The sequence below is a fragment of the Megalobrama amblycephala genome, linkage group LG22, assembly GCF_018812025.1.
Source record: "Megalobrama amblycephala isolate DHTTF-2021 linkage group LG22, ASM1881202v1, whole genome shotgun sequence".
Classification (NCBI taxonomy): Eukaryota; Metazoa; Chordata; class Actinopteri; order Cypriniformes; family Xenocyprididae; genus Megalobrama; species Megalobrama amblycephala.
Genome location: NC_063065.1, coordinates 743813 through 765548, shown reverse-complemented (window position 1 = coordinate 765548; position 21736 = coordinate 743813). Strand labels below are relative to the sequence as shown.

Genomic DNA, 21736 nt, shown 5'->3' with positions numbered 1-21736 from the left:
GTGCTCTAACAAGGAGGCTAAAGACCGCAATTAATTTAATGCATTCTTGCAGAATAAATGTATTAAATTCTTTCAAAACGTCTTACCAGCCTACAACCGTTACACTCACCCCCCTAAACCTCACTCTCATCCGGGTCACGGCACCAATGTAACCTCTGCTGTTCGAACCGTCCTCTCTAAGCGGGACTCGAACCCGGGTCCACGGCATGGGAGTTGGGCTCTCTAACAAGGAGGCTAAAGACCGCAATTAATTTAATGCATTCTTGCAGAATAAATATATTAAATTCTTTCAAAACGTCTTACCAGCCTACAACCGTTACACTCACCCCCCTAAACCTCACTCTCATCCGGGTCACGGCACCAATGTAACCTCTGCTGTTCGAACCGTCCTCTCTAAGCGGGACTCGAACCCGGTCCACGGCATGGGAGTTGGGCTCTCTAACAAGAGGCTAAAGACCACAGTCTCTAGCGTGCCTCTTGGATCAGGGGAGTGGAGTTTACATGCACAGCTCTTACCAGCCTACATCTGTTACACTCACCCCCCTAAACCTCACTCCCATCCGGGTCACGGCACCAATGTAACCCCTGCTGTTCGAACTGTCCGCTCTAAGCGGGACTCGAACCCCGGTCCACGGCATGGGAGTTGGGCTCTCTAACAAGGAGGCTAAAGACTGCAGTCTCTAGCGCACCTCTTGAGATCAGGGGAGTGGAGTTTATATGCACAGCTCTTACCAGCCTACATCCGTTACACTCACCCCCCTAAACCTCACTTTCATCTGGGTCACGGCACCAATGTAACCTCTGCTGTTCGAACCGTCCTCTCTAAGCGGGATTCGAACCCAGGCCCACGGCATGGGAGTTGGGCTCTCTAACAAGGAGGCTAAAGACCGCAATTAGTTTAATGCATTCTTGCAGAATAAATGTATTAAATTCTTTCAAAATGTCTTACCAGCCTACATCCGTTACACTCACCCCCCTAAACCTCACTCTCATCCGGGTCACGGCACCAATGTTAACCTCTGCTGTTCGAACCGTCCTCTCTAAGCGGGACTCGAACCCGGGTCCACGGCATGGGAGTTGGGCTCTCTAACAAGGAGGCTAAAGACCACAGTCTCTAGCGTGCCTCTTGGGATCAGGGGAGTGGAGTTTACATGCACAGCTCTTACCAGCCTACATCTGTTACACTCACCCCCCTAAACCTCACTCCCATCCGGGTCACGGCACCAATGTAACCCCTGCTGTTCGAACTGTCCGCTCTAAGCGGGACTCGAACCCCGGTCCACGGCATGGGAGTTGGGCTCTCTAACAAGGAGGCTAAAGACTGCAGTCTCTAGCGCACCTCTTGAGATCAGGGGAGTGGAGTTTATATGCACAGCTCTTACCAGCCTACATCCGTTACACTCACCCCCCTAAACCTCACTCTCATCTGGGTCACGGCACCAATGTTACCTCTGCTGTTCGAACCGTCCTCTCTAAGCGGGATTCGAACCCGGGCCCACGGCATGGGAGTTGGGCTCTCTAACAAGGAGGCTAAAGACCACAGTCTCTAGCGTGCCTCTTGAGATCAGGGGAGTGGAGTTTATATGCACAGCTCTTACCAGCCTACATCCGTTACACTCACCCCCCTAAACCTCACTCTCATCCGGGTCACGGCACCAATATAACCCCTGCTGTTCGAACCGTCCGCTCTAAGCGGGACTCGAACCCCGGTCCACGGCATGGGAGTTGGGTGCTCTAACAAAGAGGCTAAAGACCGCAATTAGTTTAATGCATTATTGCAGAATAAATGTATTCAATTCTTTCAAAACCTCCAAACTTTGAAGTGGCTGAATGTGTATTTGCATTTTGAAGTGTATCGAAGCACAATTCATGGCACAATACAAGTATTTCCTTTTAGCTGGTGGTCTGTTTGTTGTTTTGTGGAGGTGTTCTTCATGCCGTCCTTTGACTGATGGACACATTTGCCACCTGTTGTTTCGTCAAAGGTAGCATATGATAATACTAGTCATCTGTCTGAGGTAATGCTTTATTTTAAGCTGTGTTCTGTGCATCGGGTCAGAGTGTAGTCGAGGCATGATACCTGCAGAACGAGCTCACGGATGGAAACACACACATGTGGTGTCTTTCTCTCCTCCTTTCATGCAGAGAGTCTGCCGCATGTATTTTGAGTGTGCAGAAGTGGGCAGGTGTAGTGGTGAGAAAAATCCAGCTAATAATCCTCGGTTAGGTGCGGCCACCTTCCCAGTTAATTAAGCGTAACGCAGGTGGGTGGATTGAAACGGTGTCCTGTGGGAATCTGGACATACATACATATGGGATGTGCCCTATGGCCAAAATCATATATCACCGTGACGTTATGTCTCATCACAAAGTTATTTTTCAATGTAAAATCAATGTAAAATGGTTTTATGTTTTAGTAATCACATGTTAACAACTGTGATAATCCAGCTAATTAAATTCATTCAGAATTAACTTTATCTCAATTGATTATTTCGGTATTTTTATTTGGACTAAGGTGTTCTTGGTGGTTGCTAGGATGTTGATAAGGTGTTATGGGTGGTTGTTAGAGAGTTGCTAAGGTATTCTGGGGGGTTTCTAGGAGGTCACTAAAGCATTCTGGGTGGTTGCTAGGAGGTTGTGAGGGTATTCTGTGTGCTTTCAAGGACATTGCTGTGTTCTTGGTGGTTGCTAGGGAGATGCTAAGGTGCTCTTGGTGGTTGCTAGGATGTTGCCAAGGTGTTATGGGTGGTTGTTAGTGAGTGGCTAAGGTGTTCTGGGAGGTTTCTAGGAGGTCATTAAGGCATTCTGGGTGGTTGCTAGGAGGTTGCGAGTGTGTTCTGGGTGGTTTCTAGCACATTGCTTAGGTGTTCTTGGTGGTTGCTAGGGGGTTGCTAAGAGGTCTAAGTGGTTTCTAGGTGTTTGCTAATGTGTTCTGGTGGTTACTAAGAGGTTACTAAGATGTTCTGGGTGATTTCTAGGATGTTGCTAAGGTGTTCTGGGTGGTTGTTGGGGAGCTGCTAAGGTGTTCTAGAAGATTTCTAGGAGGTCACTAAGTCATTCTGGGTGGTTGCTAGGAGGTTGCGTGGGTGATCTGGGTGGTTTCTAACACATTGCTAAGGTGTTCTTGGTGGTTGCTAAGGTGTTCTGGTTGGTTTGCTAAGAGGTACAAGTGGTTGCTAAGGTGTTCTGGTGGTTACTAAGAGGTTACTGGGTGGTTCTAGTGTGTTGTTAAGGCGTTCTGGGTGGTTGCTAGGGAGTTGCTAAGGAGTTCTGGGAGGTTTCTACGAAGTCACTAAGGCATTCTGGGTGGTTGTTAAAAGGTGCCAAGGTTTTCTGGGTGGTTTCCAGGACAGTGTTCTTGGTGGTTGCTGAGGTGTTCTGGGTAGTTTCTAGGGGGTTGCTAAGGTGTGCCTGTTTATCTGTTTTATGGTCCAACAGGTGAAAATTGTGCGTCTGGTCACTAAGGGTCATAGGGTAACACACTCAACTCTAATACTTTGTGCTAGAGGTTATTAACCCTATCTTTGAGCAATCACAGTAATGATGTTTGCTTAGCAACCCCCAGAAGATGTCATTTCGCATCCCGATTGTGCTGTGCTGGTATTTTATCAGAACACATTGCTATAAATGGGCTCCTCCTGGGTTGAAACTCAGTGGCGTCATTAGCTTTCATGGGCTCTTAATGTTTTCTGGAGTGCATTATTTCATTAGCAAGGCCTTGAGTGTCCCTCAAGAGCTTCATTGCTCTGACTGCCATGGAGCTCCAGATAAACAGGATGAGCATCAATCATGTGGCTCCGCCTTGGAATATAATGGGCTCAAATACACGGCTTCCTGCGGGCAGTTGCGGGGCGAGTGGATCGTCTTCTTGAGCGCCACTTCAGGGTTCCATAATGAATGTTAATAATCTGTGCTGTTAATTGAAGGGGAGGCCTTCATAAACCCAACATTACAAGAGAGAGGGAAAAAATTATTTGTATGCATGGTAAAAATGTATTCTTTTTTGTATATATATATATATATATATATATATATATATATATATATATATATATATACATTCTATATATTTGTTCTGTCCATCATTTCATTCGAAACACAGAGAATTATTACCCATGTCCTCAGGTCAAATAATTCAGCATACAGTATTAGGACATAAAAGCTTAAAAGCTTCTTCAGTCTGAACTATAATAGTAGCAGATTCTTCCAGAAACACTTGAGTCACAATTCCATGAATTCAAATAACCTGTTTATTTCAGGATAATTGCAGGATGAGTCAGCGCAGGTGATGGGGAGTTCGTGCATATGTGTGTGTGCGTGTGTGTGTGAGGGAGAGATTTGGATGATGTTTGCTCACTCATCCAGGGCTCCTGATTAGGCTCCACCCCCTGCTGCTCTTAGTTAGGCTCCACCCCCAATTGCTCTTGGTTAGGCTCCACCCCTCCTGCTATTGGCCATCCATCCATCCATACATACATATAACTGACCCAATTAGGTAGATGGGCTGAGCTCAGGTGGAATTGACTCGGTCACATGTTCAGCATGAAATGGGATCAAATGCATCATGCCTGTTATTTTAACCCTTCTGATCCGAACCTGAAGCCCCTGTTGTTGGGATGGTGCCGGGATTCAAGGCCAGTAGATGGAGCGTCTCATCTCACATATTGAAATGCCACGCCGGTGGCCCGGCTGTGATTTATTCCTCATCGGGTCCTTGGCTTTCCTGCGGAGAGGGCGACCCTCATTGTGTTATGAGAATATGACCATGCAGCAGTTTATTGTGTCTCAGATGAGGTGGGGAGAGGCGTGCCGGTACTTTATTATGTGATCAGACTCGCTGGATGATAAAACAGGGAAAATCCCACCGGCACACATTGAATGTTTTCATTAGAGACAAAGAATAAAACACCAAGCAAACTCCCAAAACACAAAAGCACACAACAAAATGACTCAAATTTAAACTGAAATAAACTGAAAATATAAAATAATATTAATAAAAATAACATGGCTGCAATATGACCTGCACCGTCAGTGAAATGACTCTCGGTAACCTCCTAAAATCTCTGAATCTCTCTGGATCAAGCTCTCAGGCTGTTTCTGTCACAACAGATTCTGTGACCCAAATAGAATTACATAATTCACTTCAAATGTTGACATTTAACAAATGCTTTTGTATTTGATTCTGATATTTATAGGGGAGTTTGTGTTCTGACTACTGCCGGATTCAATTCAATCAATTTATTTATTTGTTTCTTTATTTATTTACGAGCATCACTATTATTAGCTCATTCTTACTGGTTTGGAGGGGAAAAAGAGGGAAAAAATGTCTTCAAAATAAATAATAATAATATATTTATGTTTTCCTAATTATTTACATATATTGCTTCTATTATTCCTTTTCCCAAATTAGTAGACCTAATAAGACCTAACCTAGAACAGACAGTTTAGTTACTTTATAAGTTTTTATTAAATGCATTAAATGCAGTGAATAATCTTAGATGTTAAGAAACACTAAATAGCAGGGTTTGCTCGGTTGATGTTACTGTACTCTTGTTCTAGATTGTTCCCTGTGATGTACGAGTGTTTGAGTTCATGTGAAGCTCCAGTATTGACCAGCGCTGTGTGAGTTCACTGGGAGGTTTGATTTTACAGTAGTTAAAATAACACATTGATCTTTGGCCCTGTGCTCTCAGTGGGCTTATGGGTCATCTGGACTTCACTGAGAGTCACTGAACGCAAGCGTCCTGATCAATGAAACAGTGTTATGACATCACAAAACAACAGCGCTCCTTAAAGGTACAACCTGAGGCCCAAAATATAGTGACCCAATAACACAGATCTGATTCCCACAGAGCTCTCAAATATGTTTTATGTAAGTTTAAAATGTGTCAAAAGTGTATTTAGAAATATTTCCGTTCATATGGAGATATTTGGTTTTCATAAAGTTTTCGAATACGTTTTATTTAAGTTCCAACATTACCTCAAAAATTTATCGAGAAATATGAGTTCATATTGAGATATTTGGTTTTTATAGAGTTTTCAAATATGTTTTAAGTTTCAACTTTGACTCAAATTGATTGAGAAATGTTTGAGTTTATGCTGAGATATTTGGTTTTCATAATGTTTTTAAATACGTTTTATTTAAGTTTCAACTTTACCTCAAAATATTACCTAAAAAATATTTGAGTTCATAGTGAGTTATTTGGTTTTGTTAGTTCTGAAATATGTTTTTTTTCTCATAAATTAATTGAGAAATTTTTTAGTTTGTGTCGAGATATTTGGTTTTGATAATGTTTTCAAATATATTTTTTTAATTTCACAAATTGTCAAATTTATTGAGAAATATTTGAATTTGTGTTGAGATATTTGGTTTTCATAATGTTTTCAAATATATATTTTTAAGTTTTAATATTTGTCAAATTTATTGAGAAATAGTTGAGTTCATATTAAGAAATTTTGTTTTAATAACATTTTAAAATATGTTTTATTTAAGTTTAAAATTTGTCTCAAAAATGCATTGAGAAATATTTCCATTCATATTGAGATTTGGTTTTCATAAAGTTTTTAAATACGTTTTATTTAAGTTTCAACTTTACCTCAAAATATTACTTAAAAAATATTTGAGTTCATAGTGAGTTATTTGGTTTTGTTAGTTCTGAAATATGTTTTAAGTTTCAACTTTTTTCTCATAAATTAATTGAGAAATTTTTGAGTTTGTGTCGAGATATTTGGTTTTGATAATGTTTTCAAATATATATTTTTTTATTTCAAAAATTGTCAAATTTATTGAGAAATATTTGAGTTTGTGTGGAGATATTTGGTTTTCATAATGTTTTCAAATATATATTTTTAAGTTTTAATATTTGTCAAATTTATTGAGAAATATTTGAGTTCATATTAAGAAATTTTGTTTTAATAAAGTTTTAAAATATGTTTTATTTAAGTTTCAACTTTACCTCAAAATATTACCTAAAAAATATTTGAGTTCAAATTGAGTTATTTGGTGTTGTTAGTTCTGAAATATGTTTTAAGTTTCAACTTTTTCTCATAAATTTATTGACAAATGTTTGAGTTTGTGTTGAAATATTTGGTTTTCATAAGGTTTTCAAATATATTTTTTTAAATTTAAAAATTGTCAAATTTATTGAGAAATATTTGAGTTCATATTGAAATATTTATTTTTCATAGAGTTCTCAAATATGTTTAGTTTAAAATGTATTGTCAAAAATGTTTTGAGAAATATTTAAGTTCATATTGACATATATGGTTTTCATAAAGTTTTCAAATGTTTCACTCAAGTTCAATTTCACCTCAAAAATTCATTAAGAAATATGTGCGTTCATATTGAGATATTTGGTTTTTCATTGAGCTCTCAATATGTTTTAAGTGTCAACTTTGTCTCAAGAATTTGAGAAATATTTTAGTTCATATTGAGATATCTGACTATTGCAGACTTTGGTCATAGAGTTCTCAAATATATTTTAAGTTTAAACTTTGTGTCAAAATATGTTCTCCTTGAGAAAAATAAAAGGACACGAAAAAGTTCTTGATCTCTGTTGAGATCTCTGGCTTTTGATTGCAGATCTGAGCACAGTTTAAGGCATTGCTGAAAGAGACATACATGAGGTTACTGTGCTGTCAGGAGAAACATCCGTCTCTATCATACATCTCCATTTGCCTTCCAGAGATCTCCTTTAGGACATTTCTTACTTGTGTTTTACCCCGAAACTTATGTAAGCAGATGATGCAATCCTGTGCATCTGATGACTGCTGCTGATGGTGGTCCATGTCCCGAGACATTAAACGCCTGAACCGTCCCTGTGCTCCTGTATCGAACGGGCCGACGGGCCTTTAGCTGTCGCCAGCAGCTCAAAATAGCTGCTACTGTCGGTAACCATCATTGTTTTTACACAGACAGACCTGTGTGTCTTTTGCAATCAATGGCTGTTTTAGACTTTTAACAGTTTTGAATAAATAAGAAAAGTTACAGATATTTTTGTTTGCATCAACTGAGTCATTGAATGAAACTCCCGTGACCTCTGGGCATCAGCGGCAAACGTAATTATTGAAAAGTCAGCAAGAGGCTTAGGAATAATTCACCACTTACAGTGTTATCAAGTGAACGTAACACTGTCTTGGAAACTGTGATCCACAGAGGAAACGTAACCGGAGCACCGGGTCACCTATTAGGAGGCCAAGTGCGTATTTGTGACGTCTTACCTTAGACAGAACGAGAATGACTTGAGCTGGGAATCAGTCAGACTGACTATGACTGTATATTTTGTGACTTGAGGTTTATATGTTAATCTTTTAGCCCACATTTACATACTTAAGCAATAATGGCACTTGTAACTAGACTTGTAATTAGATACAATACTGTTAAAAAATTTGGGCTTTTTTGTGAAGGAAATATACAATCATTAGAAATATGATTGAAAGGTCGACCAATAGGTGTCGCTGTGACCAAACTGATGTGGTGTGGTCAAAGTAAGGTGACAATGAAACATGCAAAGTTTGGTGTCAATAGGGCAAAGCAGTGCAGAGATACAGTCATTTTGGCATCATACCTCAAATTTGTTGTTGCGCTTTACGAAAACTTTTTTCTCTATCGACACGAAATCCGTAACTTTTTGCCAGCATTTTGCTAAAAGATGTTTTAATGCTAAATCACCACGTTGCACAAACCATAAGGCCTAGCAATGTTTGTATCGTTGGATTTGGCAAGGATTCAGGAGTCTAAGGAGAGGACTCCCTTGAAAATAAGTCATAAGTATTTGAATATTTGATTTTACCACTAGGTGGCACTGGCTTGAAACTTCACAGGCTCCTTCAAGGCATCGTGCTGATGACCCATACCATTTCATTTGTGATTTTTGGGCGAACTATTCAGAAGTTATGAGCAAAAATAAAAATTCATATCTCCGGACCAGTAGGTGGCGCTGTGCCAAAATGCAGCATGTAACCTCAGGTCATGGTTGTGATGACATGTACCAAGTTTGATCAGAATACGATAAAGCGTTTAGGAGAAACAGCCTTACGTCTATTTTCCCAAGCGCTACGTAAAATCCATTTGCGCGTTTTTCAAAAACGGTTTGACAAATCGACTTGAATTCCATAACTTTTTGTCTGCATGGTCTGAAGATGATCTGGTTCAATTTCTGTGAAAATAGAATCCTATTGAGACAAGGAATCAGAGGAAAAAGTATTTTGTTTCTAGCCCTTACGGTTCAAAAGTTATTTGCATGAACGGGAGTGCAAGTTTGGACAGCTGGTGGCGCTAGAGGGATTGAGTTAGAGTCTCCAGATTTGCTATGTTGACCGTTCAGACTGTCCTCTATCTGTGTGATAGCGGATAGCGGTGCAAGCGGTTCTATGGGCTGCCATAGACTTACAGAGTCGAAGATGAAGAAGAAGAAAAAACGGAAAAAAAAAATAACGCCAACTTCAGCGCTTGGCCCCTAATTACATTTTATAATATATTCACAAAACAGCTATTTTAAGTTGTAATAATATTTCAGATTTTTACTGTATTTTTTATCAAAATGCAGCATTGGTGAGCAGAAAAACATGAAAAAATCGAACCGACCCCAAACTTTCAGTGCAAATTAATACAGTATGTCATCCTGCTGCAACCACATAACAACACGTAAAGTCGGCAATCACCATGCACTCTTTGCAGGTGTTAACAACAGCAGTTTAGGAGAATGTCATGTTTACTAGAGCTGATGTTAATTCAGTCTCTAATGAACCTTTAAGCAGTGACTCTGGACTGAGGTTGCTCCAGGGCAACAGCAGCGGCCTCTTAGGAAGCAAGGTGAACAATGCAACTCAGTGTGAGGAAGCATGTGACCCCAGAACTATTCTTTGTGCAGGTGACCGAAACAATGTGCTGCTATGGCAACAGTTTTGGCCCACAGATACCCGATAAGGTTCTGCCTGCACTTTCTAAGCTAGAGAGAATCATACTTTCTTTCTCTCTCTATATGTATTTGGGTTTTCACATGGTGATGCAATTCTATTTTATTTGTATGACATTGTGATTTAGTGTAACCAGTAATGTGAGTGTTTACTCAGCACAACTCTTGGTATTGCAGAATTATATATTGATCTCTCTGGATGTGTTTTTAAATGGCATCATTTTACATCATGCATTTGGTAGAGGATTTTACCCAAAATAACTTACATTGCATTAAAGGTATAGATTTTTTATTTTTTTATTTTTTTATACTATTAGTGGTCGACTGACATTGCATTGGAAGTATACTTTTTAGTTTTGAAGTTTTGAAGTTTTAGTTTTAGCATAATTTGCATCATGCATTTGGTAGATACTTTCATCCAAAGTGACTTGCACTGCATTAAAAGTATTTTTATTGTATTTCATGCATTCAAATACTATACATTTATACTAGTTGTACAGTGTTCGACTGACATTGCATGGAAGGTATAGTTTTTTATGCATTTGAATAATATACATTTATACTATTTCTGCAGTGTGCAGCATGCATTCTGTTAATAGTTCTGTTATTCTCAAAGCAAGCAAGTTTACTTTATGCATATATAGAATAAAAATATTATGCTATTTTATATCAAAGGATGGACCTGAGCCAAACTAAAAAAATCAATGCATGTTAATGCAATGCATTAAACACTCTAAACTTCTTGGTAACATCTCATTCAACACTCTAGAATAATGGTGGTGTGTTTTGTACAGGCAAAAATGTGTTTTGCATCATAGAAATGAAGTGTATCAGTTAATATTATTTGCTTGACATTTCTGCTTCAGTATTTCAATACCGTGGAATCTGTGAATGAAACATTTTTGTAAATGTACCTCTCGCATCTCACATGTGTAATTGGACTATCCTCGGAGAAGGGAATTCCGAGCGTTATACTTTTAAATAATTTTGATTGGCTTCTCTCATTCATGAACTGCAGCCGAACAATTATTGGGAGGAAATTGCAGCTGCTTGAGTTGATTATCAAAGTACCGGCACTCTGTGCTTGCTGTGCGTGTCTAATCAAAGCGTGCTGTACTACATCCACTCAAACACATACACACACACACACACACACACAGTTGTCCATTGAACGCAGCCTTGTCGACCCCCTCCGCGCGTGTAGGTGGTAGATGTGACATTTAAAACCAGTTCCACATCTCACCTGCTGTTTACAGGCCTCACACTGCGGCTGCTGCGACAAAAACGCCCCGTGTCACAGAATATGAGACCTTTACACAAGAACTCCATCTGGAATGAGACCGTGAATAGTTCGGACACAAGAAATTAGCTGTATTTGAAATGTGAAGCTTATTTGAACAAGTATAGAATTCAACTGCCTACACGCAGTCAAACAGAAAAAATAATGTCTGGAAAAATGGCATGCTGGGTGCGTGGTGTGGCGTTTGAAGGCATGGTTAGTTCATTCTGTCATCGTTTACTCACACTCGTGCTGTTCCACACCTGTACGACTTTCTTTCTTCAGTGGAAGAAACACAAAAGATGTGATGCTGTTCATTTTCATAGCGTGAAAGCGTACGCTGACGGAGCTGTCAAACTTCTGAAAGCAGCATAAAAGCATCATAGATGTAGTCCATGTGCTATTTGGAAGACTATAGTGCACAAGTTTTATGGACTATTGTTATGATGCTTTTGTAGAGCATGACGACCCCTAGTTATTATAAACACTCATTGCACATTAATGTTTCTCCAAAATGTCTGCATAATAATAAAAGTCACATGGGTTTAGAGCAGTTGTTCTCATGCAGGAGGACTCAACACACTTTCAAAGGAAAGCAAGAGGGCTTAAAAGTATTCAAATAAGACAGAACAAGGTGTAAAATAAGCTAAAATATGACTTGTTTTCTTGTTTTCATTGGCTCCCTTAACAGCGGTCTTTATTTAAGGTCATGGTCAAGTTTGAGAAGCACTGGCTTAGATCTTATAATTGGAGAGTTGCTGGTTTGAGTCAGTCTGTGAATCACTGTGCCATTGAGCATAACACCACCATTATTCTAGTGTTGAATGAGATGTTACCAAGAAGTTTAGAGCGTTTAATGCATTGCATTAACATGCATTGATTTTTTTAGTTTGGCTCAGGTCCCTCCTTTGATATAAAATAGCATAATACTTTTATTCTATATATGCATAAAGTTAACTTGCATGCTTTGAGAATAACATAAGTATTAACAGAATGCATGCTGCACACTGCAGAAATAGTATAAATGTATATTATTTGGAGAGATTGTCCTTGAAGTTCATAGAGATGTTCTTTACAGCGTTTTATATTCTCCTGAATGTTGCTGCTTCTCTCTCTTCAGGTCTTGAACCTCTTCTTGGCGTTGCTCCTCAGCTCCTTTAGCGCGGACAACCTCTCGGCTCCGGACGAAGACGGAGAAATGAACAACCTGCAGATCGCCATCGCACGGATCCAGCGGGGGATGCTGTGGCTTCGGCAGGCGCTCTGCGACTTCTTCAATGGGAACTTCAAGCGACGGCGGCAGAAAGCGAAGGAGGCCAAAGCCATGCTGAAGCTTAAGAGACTCAGCCAGCAGACTCACTGGGCGGAAGGGAACGGGACGGCTGGCGTCATCGAACGCAGCGGGGAGGAGGACAGCTACATGACCAACCCCAACCTCACCATCAGCGTGCCCATCGCGCCCGGAGAGTCAGACGTGGAGTTTCCAGAGGAAGAGGAGGAGGACGATGATGGTGCAAGCGAGAGCTCAGAGGAGGAGGAGGAGGAGGAGGAGGTAGAAGAAACGAAGCCGGTGAGTGAACGCAGCTGAAGCTGAATCTTGCATACTTACCAGCAGGGCTTGACAATAACCAAACGCGGGTGGATTTCAGCAGTGGCGTGTAACGCGGTCACCCCTACTAGCTAATTTGGCAGGTTGAATTTTATATATATGCATTTTTCAATTGTCTTTTTTTGCCTTTATTATGATAGGACAGTAAGTAGAAGTAGAAGCGAGAAATAGCAAAGACGCTATATGTCGGTGCTGCCCACGAGGCTATCGGCGTCGAATCAATTGTAGTCTTTTTTTTTTTTTTTTTTTTTTTTTGCCTTTATTATGATAGGACAGTAAGTAGACAGGAAGTGAGGTGGGAGAGAGAGAGGGGGAAGGGATCGGGAACAGTCTGTGAGTTGGGACTCAAACTCGGGTCGCCCGAAGCGCAACTGCGCTACATGTGCTGTCCACAAGGCTATCGGCGCAGACTCAATTGTAGTCTTTTTTTTTTGCCTTTATTATGATAGGACAGTAAGTAGACAGGAAGCGAAGTGGGAGAGAGAGAGGGGGATGGGATCGGGAAAGGTCTGTGAGCCAGGACTTGCAACGGCGCTATATGCCGGTGCTACCCACGAGGCTATCGGCGCCGACTCAATTGTAGTCTTTTAAAAAGGCATCTGAAAGAATAAACTAAGTGCAATGTAGTGTTGTCAAAAATATTTCAATACTTATCAATACTAAAATATCTGAAACGCTTCAAATATTCATTTTCCGCAGAATAGACACAATACCAGCTGCACTTTCTCGCTCTTTCATCTCTCCGACAGCGAGTTGACACACAAACCCGCCTGTTTTGATGAATATTGTTGTTGTTACACAGCTTTAATTTTGCCGGGGGATTGTGTGTATTGTGCATAATTTTACTCATTCCCTCAGATTTTGTTCTCACACACACATAAAGCCGCCTCTCAGTGTTAAATTGAGTTCTTTTTTGCTGCTTATTGCCCTTAAATACTCACAAATTAATGTCAAAATGCCGGTCTTGGCGAGTATTCACATAAAAACAGTCAGTTATGTTTTAAGTGAATGTAAACGCATGTGTAACAGTGTAATGGATCCGTGCATCAGGTATTAAAGTGACAGCAGCCTAATAAACCTGCTGCCAAATTATGAGATAATATTAAAAATATCTATTTGGCAGTTTTTCCTATGGAATCGATGTCAAAATTAACAATTTAATTTAAGTTAACTAAAACTAAAACCATATCCCTGTCGGTCAGTACACAGCAAAATCAGAGTTAAATCAACTCTGCTCAGAGTACATATTGTCCCTCTCTAAATGGGGTTAAAGTAACACTGAAGCAGAGTTAAAGTTAATGAGATAATTAAGCGATTAATTAAGTGATGATTGAGCGTTAGTGATGAACACCTGCTGTTAACAAGCAGAATCACTGAAGAAAAGAGAAACACAAGAACTAAAACTGACTTCAGCCACAGTCTTAAAGATAAATACATTATGTCTCTCAAGATCTCAGCAGAGGAGGATTGTCTTTTCTTCAGTTATTCTGCTTGTTAACAGCAGGTGTTCATCACTAATGCTCATTCATCAATTAATTGCTTAATCATCTCATTAACTTTAACTCTGTTTCAGTGTTACTTTAACACTATTGATTTAACTCTGGAGATTTTGCTATGTAAAGCTCTGTTTAGTTCCTGTCTTTATGAAGCCCCTCCTTCTGAAAAGCACAATGTGCTCTGATTGGTCGGCTGGAGCAGTGTGTTGTGATTGGTCAAGCGTGTTTGGGAAATGACCTGCCCCTTACCATAACACACTACTAACTAACTCAACCAGGCCCAATCCCTTTATTTTGTTCGGGAATTATTTAAATGAGGAATATTGTGACGTGTTCGTGAGGTGTTTCAGGGAGTTCAGAAACAGTGATATATAGAGAATAACTAGAAATTTGCAGAGCTTTTTCATGCATCATTACACACTAAAGATAAACATGTGAAAAAAGCAGAAGAGGTGCTCTTTAAGACATTTAGTCAGAAGGAAATAAGATATCTTTGTGTGCAAGTGTCCTGTACTTTCATGCTTTGTTCTTGGTATGTTTGGTTTCATATTTACCCACCTATCTGCAGTCAGTGAGACGGTCTCTTCTTGTCTGCGGTCGGCCAGAACAAATTGCAAAGTGGAATAGACTTTGTCATTGGTCAAAAGTGTTGTTACCTGAGCCTAGATCTATAAGATCCTTTAAATGTGGTAAAATTGATGCTCTCATTAATGTTTCATGTGAGTAATTGTGAGCTTAACAGCACAATAATGCAGTTGACTGAACCATTTAAGTTAGTGTTCGTTCACTAAACGTCTTAAACTGTCGTGCTGTAACGGGACAGTTGCGCGAGGATAAAGCAATAATCCCACACGGGGCTTCTTGAACTGCGTGATCACAAAGGTGTCCAGCTGTACTCAAATGAGCCGGATCATCAGACCGTCTCCAGTCCTTTTAGCATCTTCCTGCGTCTCTCTCCATCTCTTCCTCAGGGAAGGTCTTGCACAGAGAGACTAATAAGCTGCTATCAGACATACAGCAGCTCTCCTTCTGTTCCTAAGTGAATCGCAGTTATGAACGCCCACTCAGAGCAGCTATTTTCTCCTGCGTCTTTCTCCAGAGACATTTTCCCTTAAGCGGACACTCCTCAAAAATGGAGGTCATGTCCACATATTAGTTTTCCGATTGAATCGTCGCCATATGTACATTGGGCAGCCTGAGGAAGTGCCTTGAGGTTCGACTGTACGAAACACGGCCTGCGGTTCAGCATGCATATGTGTTAAATTAACATCACAGATGCTTATGAAAGAGTTATTATGAAAGACTTTGCATGCAATTCACACATGTTTATATAGATATACATAAAGTGAAAATATGAACTCAGTATGAAAACTGATAATCAGAAATGTTTCTTAAGCAGCAAATCAGCGTGTGATTTCTGAAGGATCATGTGACACTGAAGACTGGAGTAATGATGCTGAAAATTCAACTTTGAATCACAGGAATAAATTACAGTTTACTATGTATTCACATAGAAAACAGATATTTTAAATTGTAAAAATATTTCACATTTTCAGTATTTTTGATCAAGTAAATGTATATATACATTTAAATATAAATACATACAAAAGTCATTGTCAAATACATTAATTTTTTAGTTCGGCTTTTCACATTAAATGTTACATTAATATAATTTGAAATTCAAAAATCTGTATAAAATGTATAATAGAAGAATTTTAACACAAAATGCATGTTTTCTGCAAAATGCAAAGTTGCACACAGTGAAGATAAGTAGCATCGCTCTTGTTGGCAATCATAAACGCTCTCTCTATGAAGTTATTAAGCAAACAGAGGCTCTTTCCCCAGCGAGGGCCCCTGGTTCACGCAGGTCCTGATTTCCCAGCATGCACCCCGCTGGCAGTTTGGCATCTGGAGTATGCTGGCATTGTGTTTGGAGAATTCCCTCTCATGATGGCGTTATGTAACAGACGGACCACCCGCTTTCACAAGTGTCACGTTGCTCAGGGAGTCCACGCACACCTGTGGTGCAGATTCACCTGTTAACAACAAACAAGTTGACTAAAGCATGAACGGTGTTATTTTAATATCACTGAGATACGATTACAGTATATATAGATATAAACTGTTTCATTTGTTCCAGATGAATATTGTTGGTGTTACAGGGCTTTAATTTCGGCGTGGTATTATTTAATATTTTTTAATATTTCAATTTTAATTTGTAATATTAATAGTTTTTTTATGTAGTTTTATTTTTATATTTACATTTTTTAATATTTTTTATTTTTTCAATATTTACGTTTAAATATTTGCAGTATTTTGTTTTTTAAATATAGCTTTTATTTTATATATATATATATATATATATATATATATATATATATATATATATATATATATATATATATATATAGTTTTTTAAATATGTTAAATATTTTAACAGTTTTTATTTTGTAATATTTCATTTTTTATTGTAATATTTTATATTTGTAATATAGTTTTCATTTTTCTATTAAAATATAAAAATTTTTTTTTATATAGTTTTTCTTCTTTTTAATAATTCCATTTTTCAATATTTGTTAATATTTTTTTATTATTTTAATATTTCCATTTAAAGTAATTGTAATAGTTTTCTTAATAGTTTTATTTTTATATTTGTATTTTTTATATTGTTTAATTTTTAATGGTTTTAATTTTATATTTACATTTTTCATATTTTTTTAATATTTTATATTTTTAATATAGTTTTTTTATATTTACATTTTAAATGTTTGTGATAGTTTTTTACCATAGTTTTATTTTTATATTTACATTTTTTTTTATATTTTTTATATTTTATATTGTGTATATATTTTTAATACTTATATTATTTAATATTTTTAATATTTAATATTTTTATATGCATTTCTTACATTTATAGTATAAATATGTTTGATTTTTTTTTAATATTTCCATTTTAAATATTTTTAAATAGTTTTATTCTATATTTACATTTTTTATATTTTTAATATAGTTTTTATTTCTTCAGTATTTACGTTTAAATGTTTTTAATATTTAATGTTTTTTTAATATACCTTTTATTTTTTTATTTTCATTTTAATTAAAGTTTTAGTAATTCTGTTGTCTATTTTATCTTTTTTTAGTTATTGTTTTTTTTTTAAATATATATCTATATAGTTTTTATTCAATTTTATTTCAGTTTTAGTTTGTTATTTTTAATTTCATTTCAATGAGTGTTTATTTTATTTCAAGTAACAAATTTTTTGTTTTTTGTTTGGTTTTAATTTTAGTTAACTATACTAACCCTAGTCCTGAATGTGGTTGGTCTCAAAAGCATGAAGATCTCTTCACCAGCGAGTATTTATTAATCGTCAGATCAATTCGACTCGACGGTGTTATGAGGGAAAGTGCGTGTGATTTCCATTACTCGCGTATCTTTATTCTCGAAGTGCTCTCCTCACGTCCTCACAGACAGGGTGAAGCTCATGCAGTGACCCGTAAACGATTCTGTGCTCTGAAACACTGTGATGTTGATGTTAGAAACCGGCCGGCGTCTGAATCTGGGACATGGCCGGATCCGTGCGCACCTGTGACGAGGAGTTTAAGAGCAGCTGATATTTGTTTTGTCTCTTTAATCTTTCACTACACCTGTTCCACCTCATTCTGTCCCTCTGCATCTTTTATCTTTTCGTTTACCTGTTCTTTTATCTTTCGGCGCACCTGTCCTCTCCTGCATGCTTTCCTCTCTATATCGTTCGCTTTCCTTACTCTCGTACTATAGTGTCGTTTTCCCTCCTGGCTCTGATTATCTGGGTTTCCCCAAATCAAAAATGGATCTGGAAGCTTGGTGAAACATCTCTCTCTCACACACAAGTTCACACACAAGTACATGAGGATGTTTGTGCACAGATTTCATCCTCAGAACAGACTCTATTTCTAGTATCATTAATAGGAATCGTTCTGGTTTCTATATTAATACTGCTGTAAGAGTGACGCAGACGCCCCTGAGATTACATTATACTGTATATTTGCATTTCAGGAAACATTTTCATTTTATAGCACTGCACTCTTGCTTTACTGACTCATTTGTGTTGCTTTTTATTTTTAAAGTATTCAATAAGGATATTATTTGTTCATTTATTCATAGATATACTAATACTAATATTTATTTGTTTATTCATGTACTAATATTTATTTAATGCTCTTAATTTGCTTTTAACTCTTGTTTGCTTTTTTATTTAATAATGAAATTACATTTATTTATTTTTAAATATACAAATTCATTTATTTATTTATCTATTTATTTATTATAAACAAATTATTATGAATAAATTATTAATTTATATATTATTTATATATATTTGTTTATGTAATATATTAATATACATTTTGTTTTGCTTGTTTAGTTTGTTTATTTGTAAACATACTAATAATTTATTTATTTATTTACTGATATTAATATACATTTTGTTTGCTTGTTTTGTTTATTTATTTGCAGACATATTAATACAAATATTCATTATTTATCTATTTTGAGATATATTGATATTTATTTATAAATATTGTGATAATATACACTTTGTTTGTTTGTTTGTTTATATACATACTAATACTAATTTATTTACATTTATTTATTTATTATAAATAATATAAATTTTATATTTATTTAATTATTTATTATTTATTTATTACATATTAATACATTATTTATTTATTTACTGATATTAACATACATTTTGTTGTAGAACTACTAACTACTTTAAATATACTGTATACTGTATTTTTATATTTTATTTATGGATATATATATATATATATATATATATATATATATATATATATATATATATATATATATATATATATACACACATTTGGTTTGTTTGTTTGCTTATATGTTTTTTTGCAGACATACTAATACTAATATGCATATTTATTGATTTATTTATAGTTATACAACTAGTTATACATTTATTCATAGTTATTCAAATACTAAAATACATTTATTTATTTATAGGTATAATAATATATATTTATAGATGGATGGATGAATAGCAGTAATATTTATTTATTTATTTATTTATTTATTCATGAGTCATTAATAGGAATCGTTCTGGTTTCTATATAAATACTGCTGTAAGAGTGACGCAGACGCCCCTGAGTATTACATTACACTGTACATTTGCATTTCAGGACGATTTGCATTGCCCTTACCTCTGCACTCTCACTGTATGACGACCACTGACTCATTTGTGTCTGTATTTATTTTGACGAGGAGTTTCAGATCTGCTGTTTTGTGTGCGTTCAGAGTTCAGGCGGTTGTTTTTTCACAGCACTATAATGTCAGAGCGTCGCCGCTGGGCTGAGAGTCGACGAGATCACACCTGAATCACTGAACACACACTGACACAAACACAAGCAGACGTGAGACCAGACGCCTCACATGTGACCCAACATCACACACACACACACACCTTCCCTCAGACCAGGGCTGAGCAGACCTCATTTCACTTAAAGTGCCCCTATTATACTTTTTTGAATATGACCTTTCATGTAATGTGTAATAAAGCTGTTTGTGAAGGTAAACGGTCTGTAAAGTTTCAAAGATAAATGGAGTTTATCAGCCTGAAACGAGTCGTCAGTAATTCCCATCTCACTTCCTGCTGAACCTATAGGTTTGTAGCTAATTTGCATAACGCCAGCCTCTGTTCTTCATTGGCTGAACAGCTTGCCATAAAGAACCTGCAAAAGTAATGATTATGAATGTGACAAAAACAGCAAGGAGACATTTTAATTGTTTATTAATAAAGTAATGTTTTCTGAATCAGTGTCGGCTGCAAAGATGAAGTTGACATCGGATTACATAATCAGACAGTAGCCTATTTCTTTTCATTTTTAATTGTTTTGTTTAAAAGTAGACATTTCAAGCTTTCTATAGATATATTCCTCATGTCTGTGAGGCAAGCAGCCGCTGAGTTTCGGTTCATTATAAGACGTGCTTCAGTGCAAGTGATCGCGCCGGCGCCTCCATGTCATGATTATATTTGCTTCTTATTTATTAAATCCAGGCAATTGGTTGATGAAACATTGATTAAAATTAAGATACAATTTTTACAAAACAAAATTCACTTTAAAGAAAGGCTTTCTACAAAACAAAACTTAATGAAGTGGTCAAAATCATATGTGACCCACTCCATGTCTCCCGATATATTGCGCATCTTATGATGCATCCTTTCTTACTGTTCATCATCAAACAGATGAATTTAAAACATAACATAGGCCTACTTAAGCAAATCATAATTTACTTTTAGACTTATATTTAATATTGGGGGCATCCAAGTTATTTGACATATTAGAATTTTTTTTTTTTTTTTTAAAGTAACGCAATAGTTACTTTCCCTGGTAATTAGTTACTTTTATAATGATGTAAGAAGTACATTTCTGTATTTGTGAGAAGTAACTATAAGAAACTAATTACTTTTTTAAAGTAGCGTGCCCAACACTGATAATAAGCATATGATAATCAGACTGGGCCATCTGACCAATCAGAGCAGAGCAGCTCTCAGAAAGGCGGGGTTCATAGAGACCTAATCCTTGATCAGACCGTTTTCAGACTCTTTGTGAAATGAGGTGATGAAAATGAAAGTGTTTTTTGACCTTTGATGCATGTAAACTGATTTTAGGAGACTCCGAAACAAAATCAGGAACTTTTAAAACAACATAATAATGAGGCATTTCTGGCATGATGGTAACCAGATTTTAGTGGAGCTTGACTTGTTATAAACCTGGAACATTCCTTTAATGATGCAATATACTTAAAAGGTTTTACATTTATTCATTTGTTTACTAATATTTAATCTTTTTTAGATATACTAATAATACTATATGTCTTATAACACACATCATGATTTAGTATGATGTTTCACCTCAAAAAGAGGTCAGATGAGCCTAATTAGAGCTCGTGTTCATCAGAAGCTGCGGCTGAAACCATATGGCACGTGTAGGAGTGAGTTTGGCCTCAGGTTCCTGTCTGTGTGCGTTTGAGCAGCTGATGCGCCGCGTTCGTCTCTCTGTCCGTCTCTGTGTTTCTCTCCCGGTGATTTTTCAGAGAAGAGTCAAGCGCGTTCTGAGAAACGACTCGTAGTTCAAACTCAGATGACCCGTCGTTTGCTGAATTAGACATGTTGTGTTGTGCATTGAGGTGCGATTCTCACTGTCAACTTTGTGGTGATTGAGACATTTACACAATTACATCACCTGAAACTGGGCTGCATGATTAATCGAAATAAAACGCAAAGCACGATGTGGCTTAGCGCGATTATCAAACCTCAAATGCTGAGATCTAATGAAATAAATACATGCGTGGTGTTCGCTGTGTTCGTTTACACGTCTGCAGTACACATCTCGGTTCTCTGAGTCACTTTAAAGTCCTTTTAGA

At 37.0% G+C, this 21736-nt stretch overlaps 1 protein-coding gene across 1 annotated transcript in view; it reads left to right on the top strand.

Moving 5' to 3' along the window:
* Positions 1–21736, top strand: part of scn5lab (sodium channel, voltage gated, type V-like, alpha b) — a 168522-nt gene that overhangs the window by 105843 nt on the left and 40943 nt on the right. Inside the window, 1 exon segment of the mRNA XM_048174687.1 lies at positions 12317–12766. Within this exon segment, the coding sequence (XP_048030644.1) occupies positions 12317–12766 (450 nt within the window).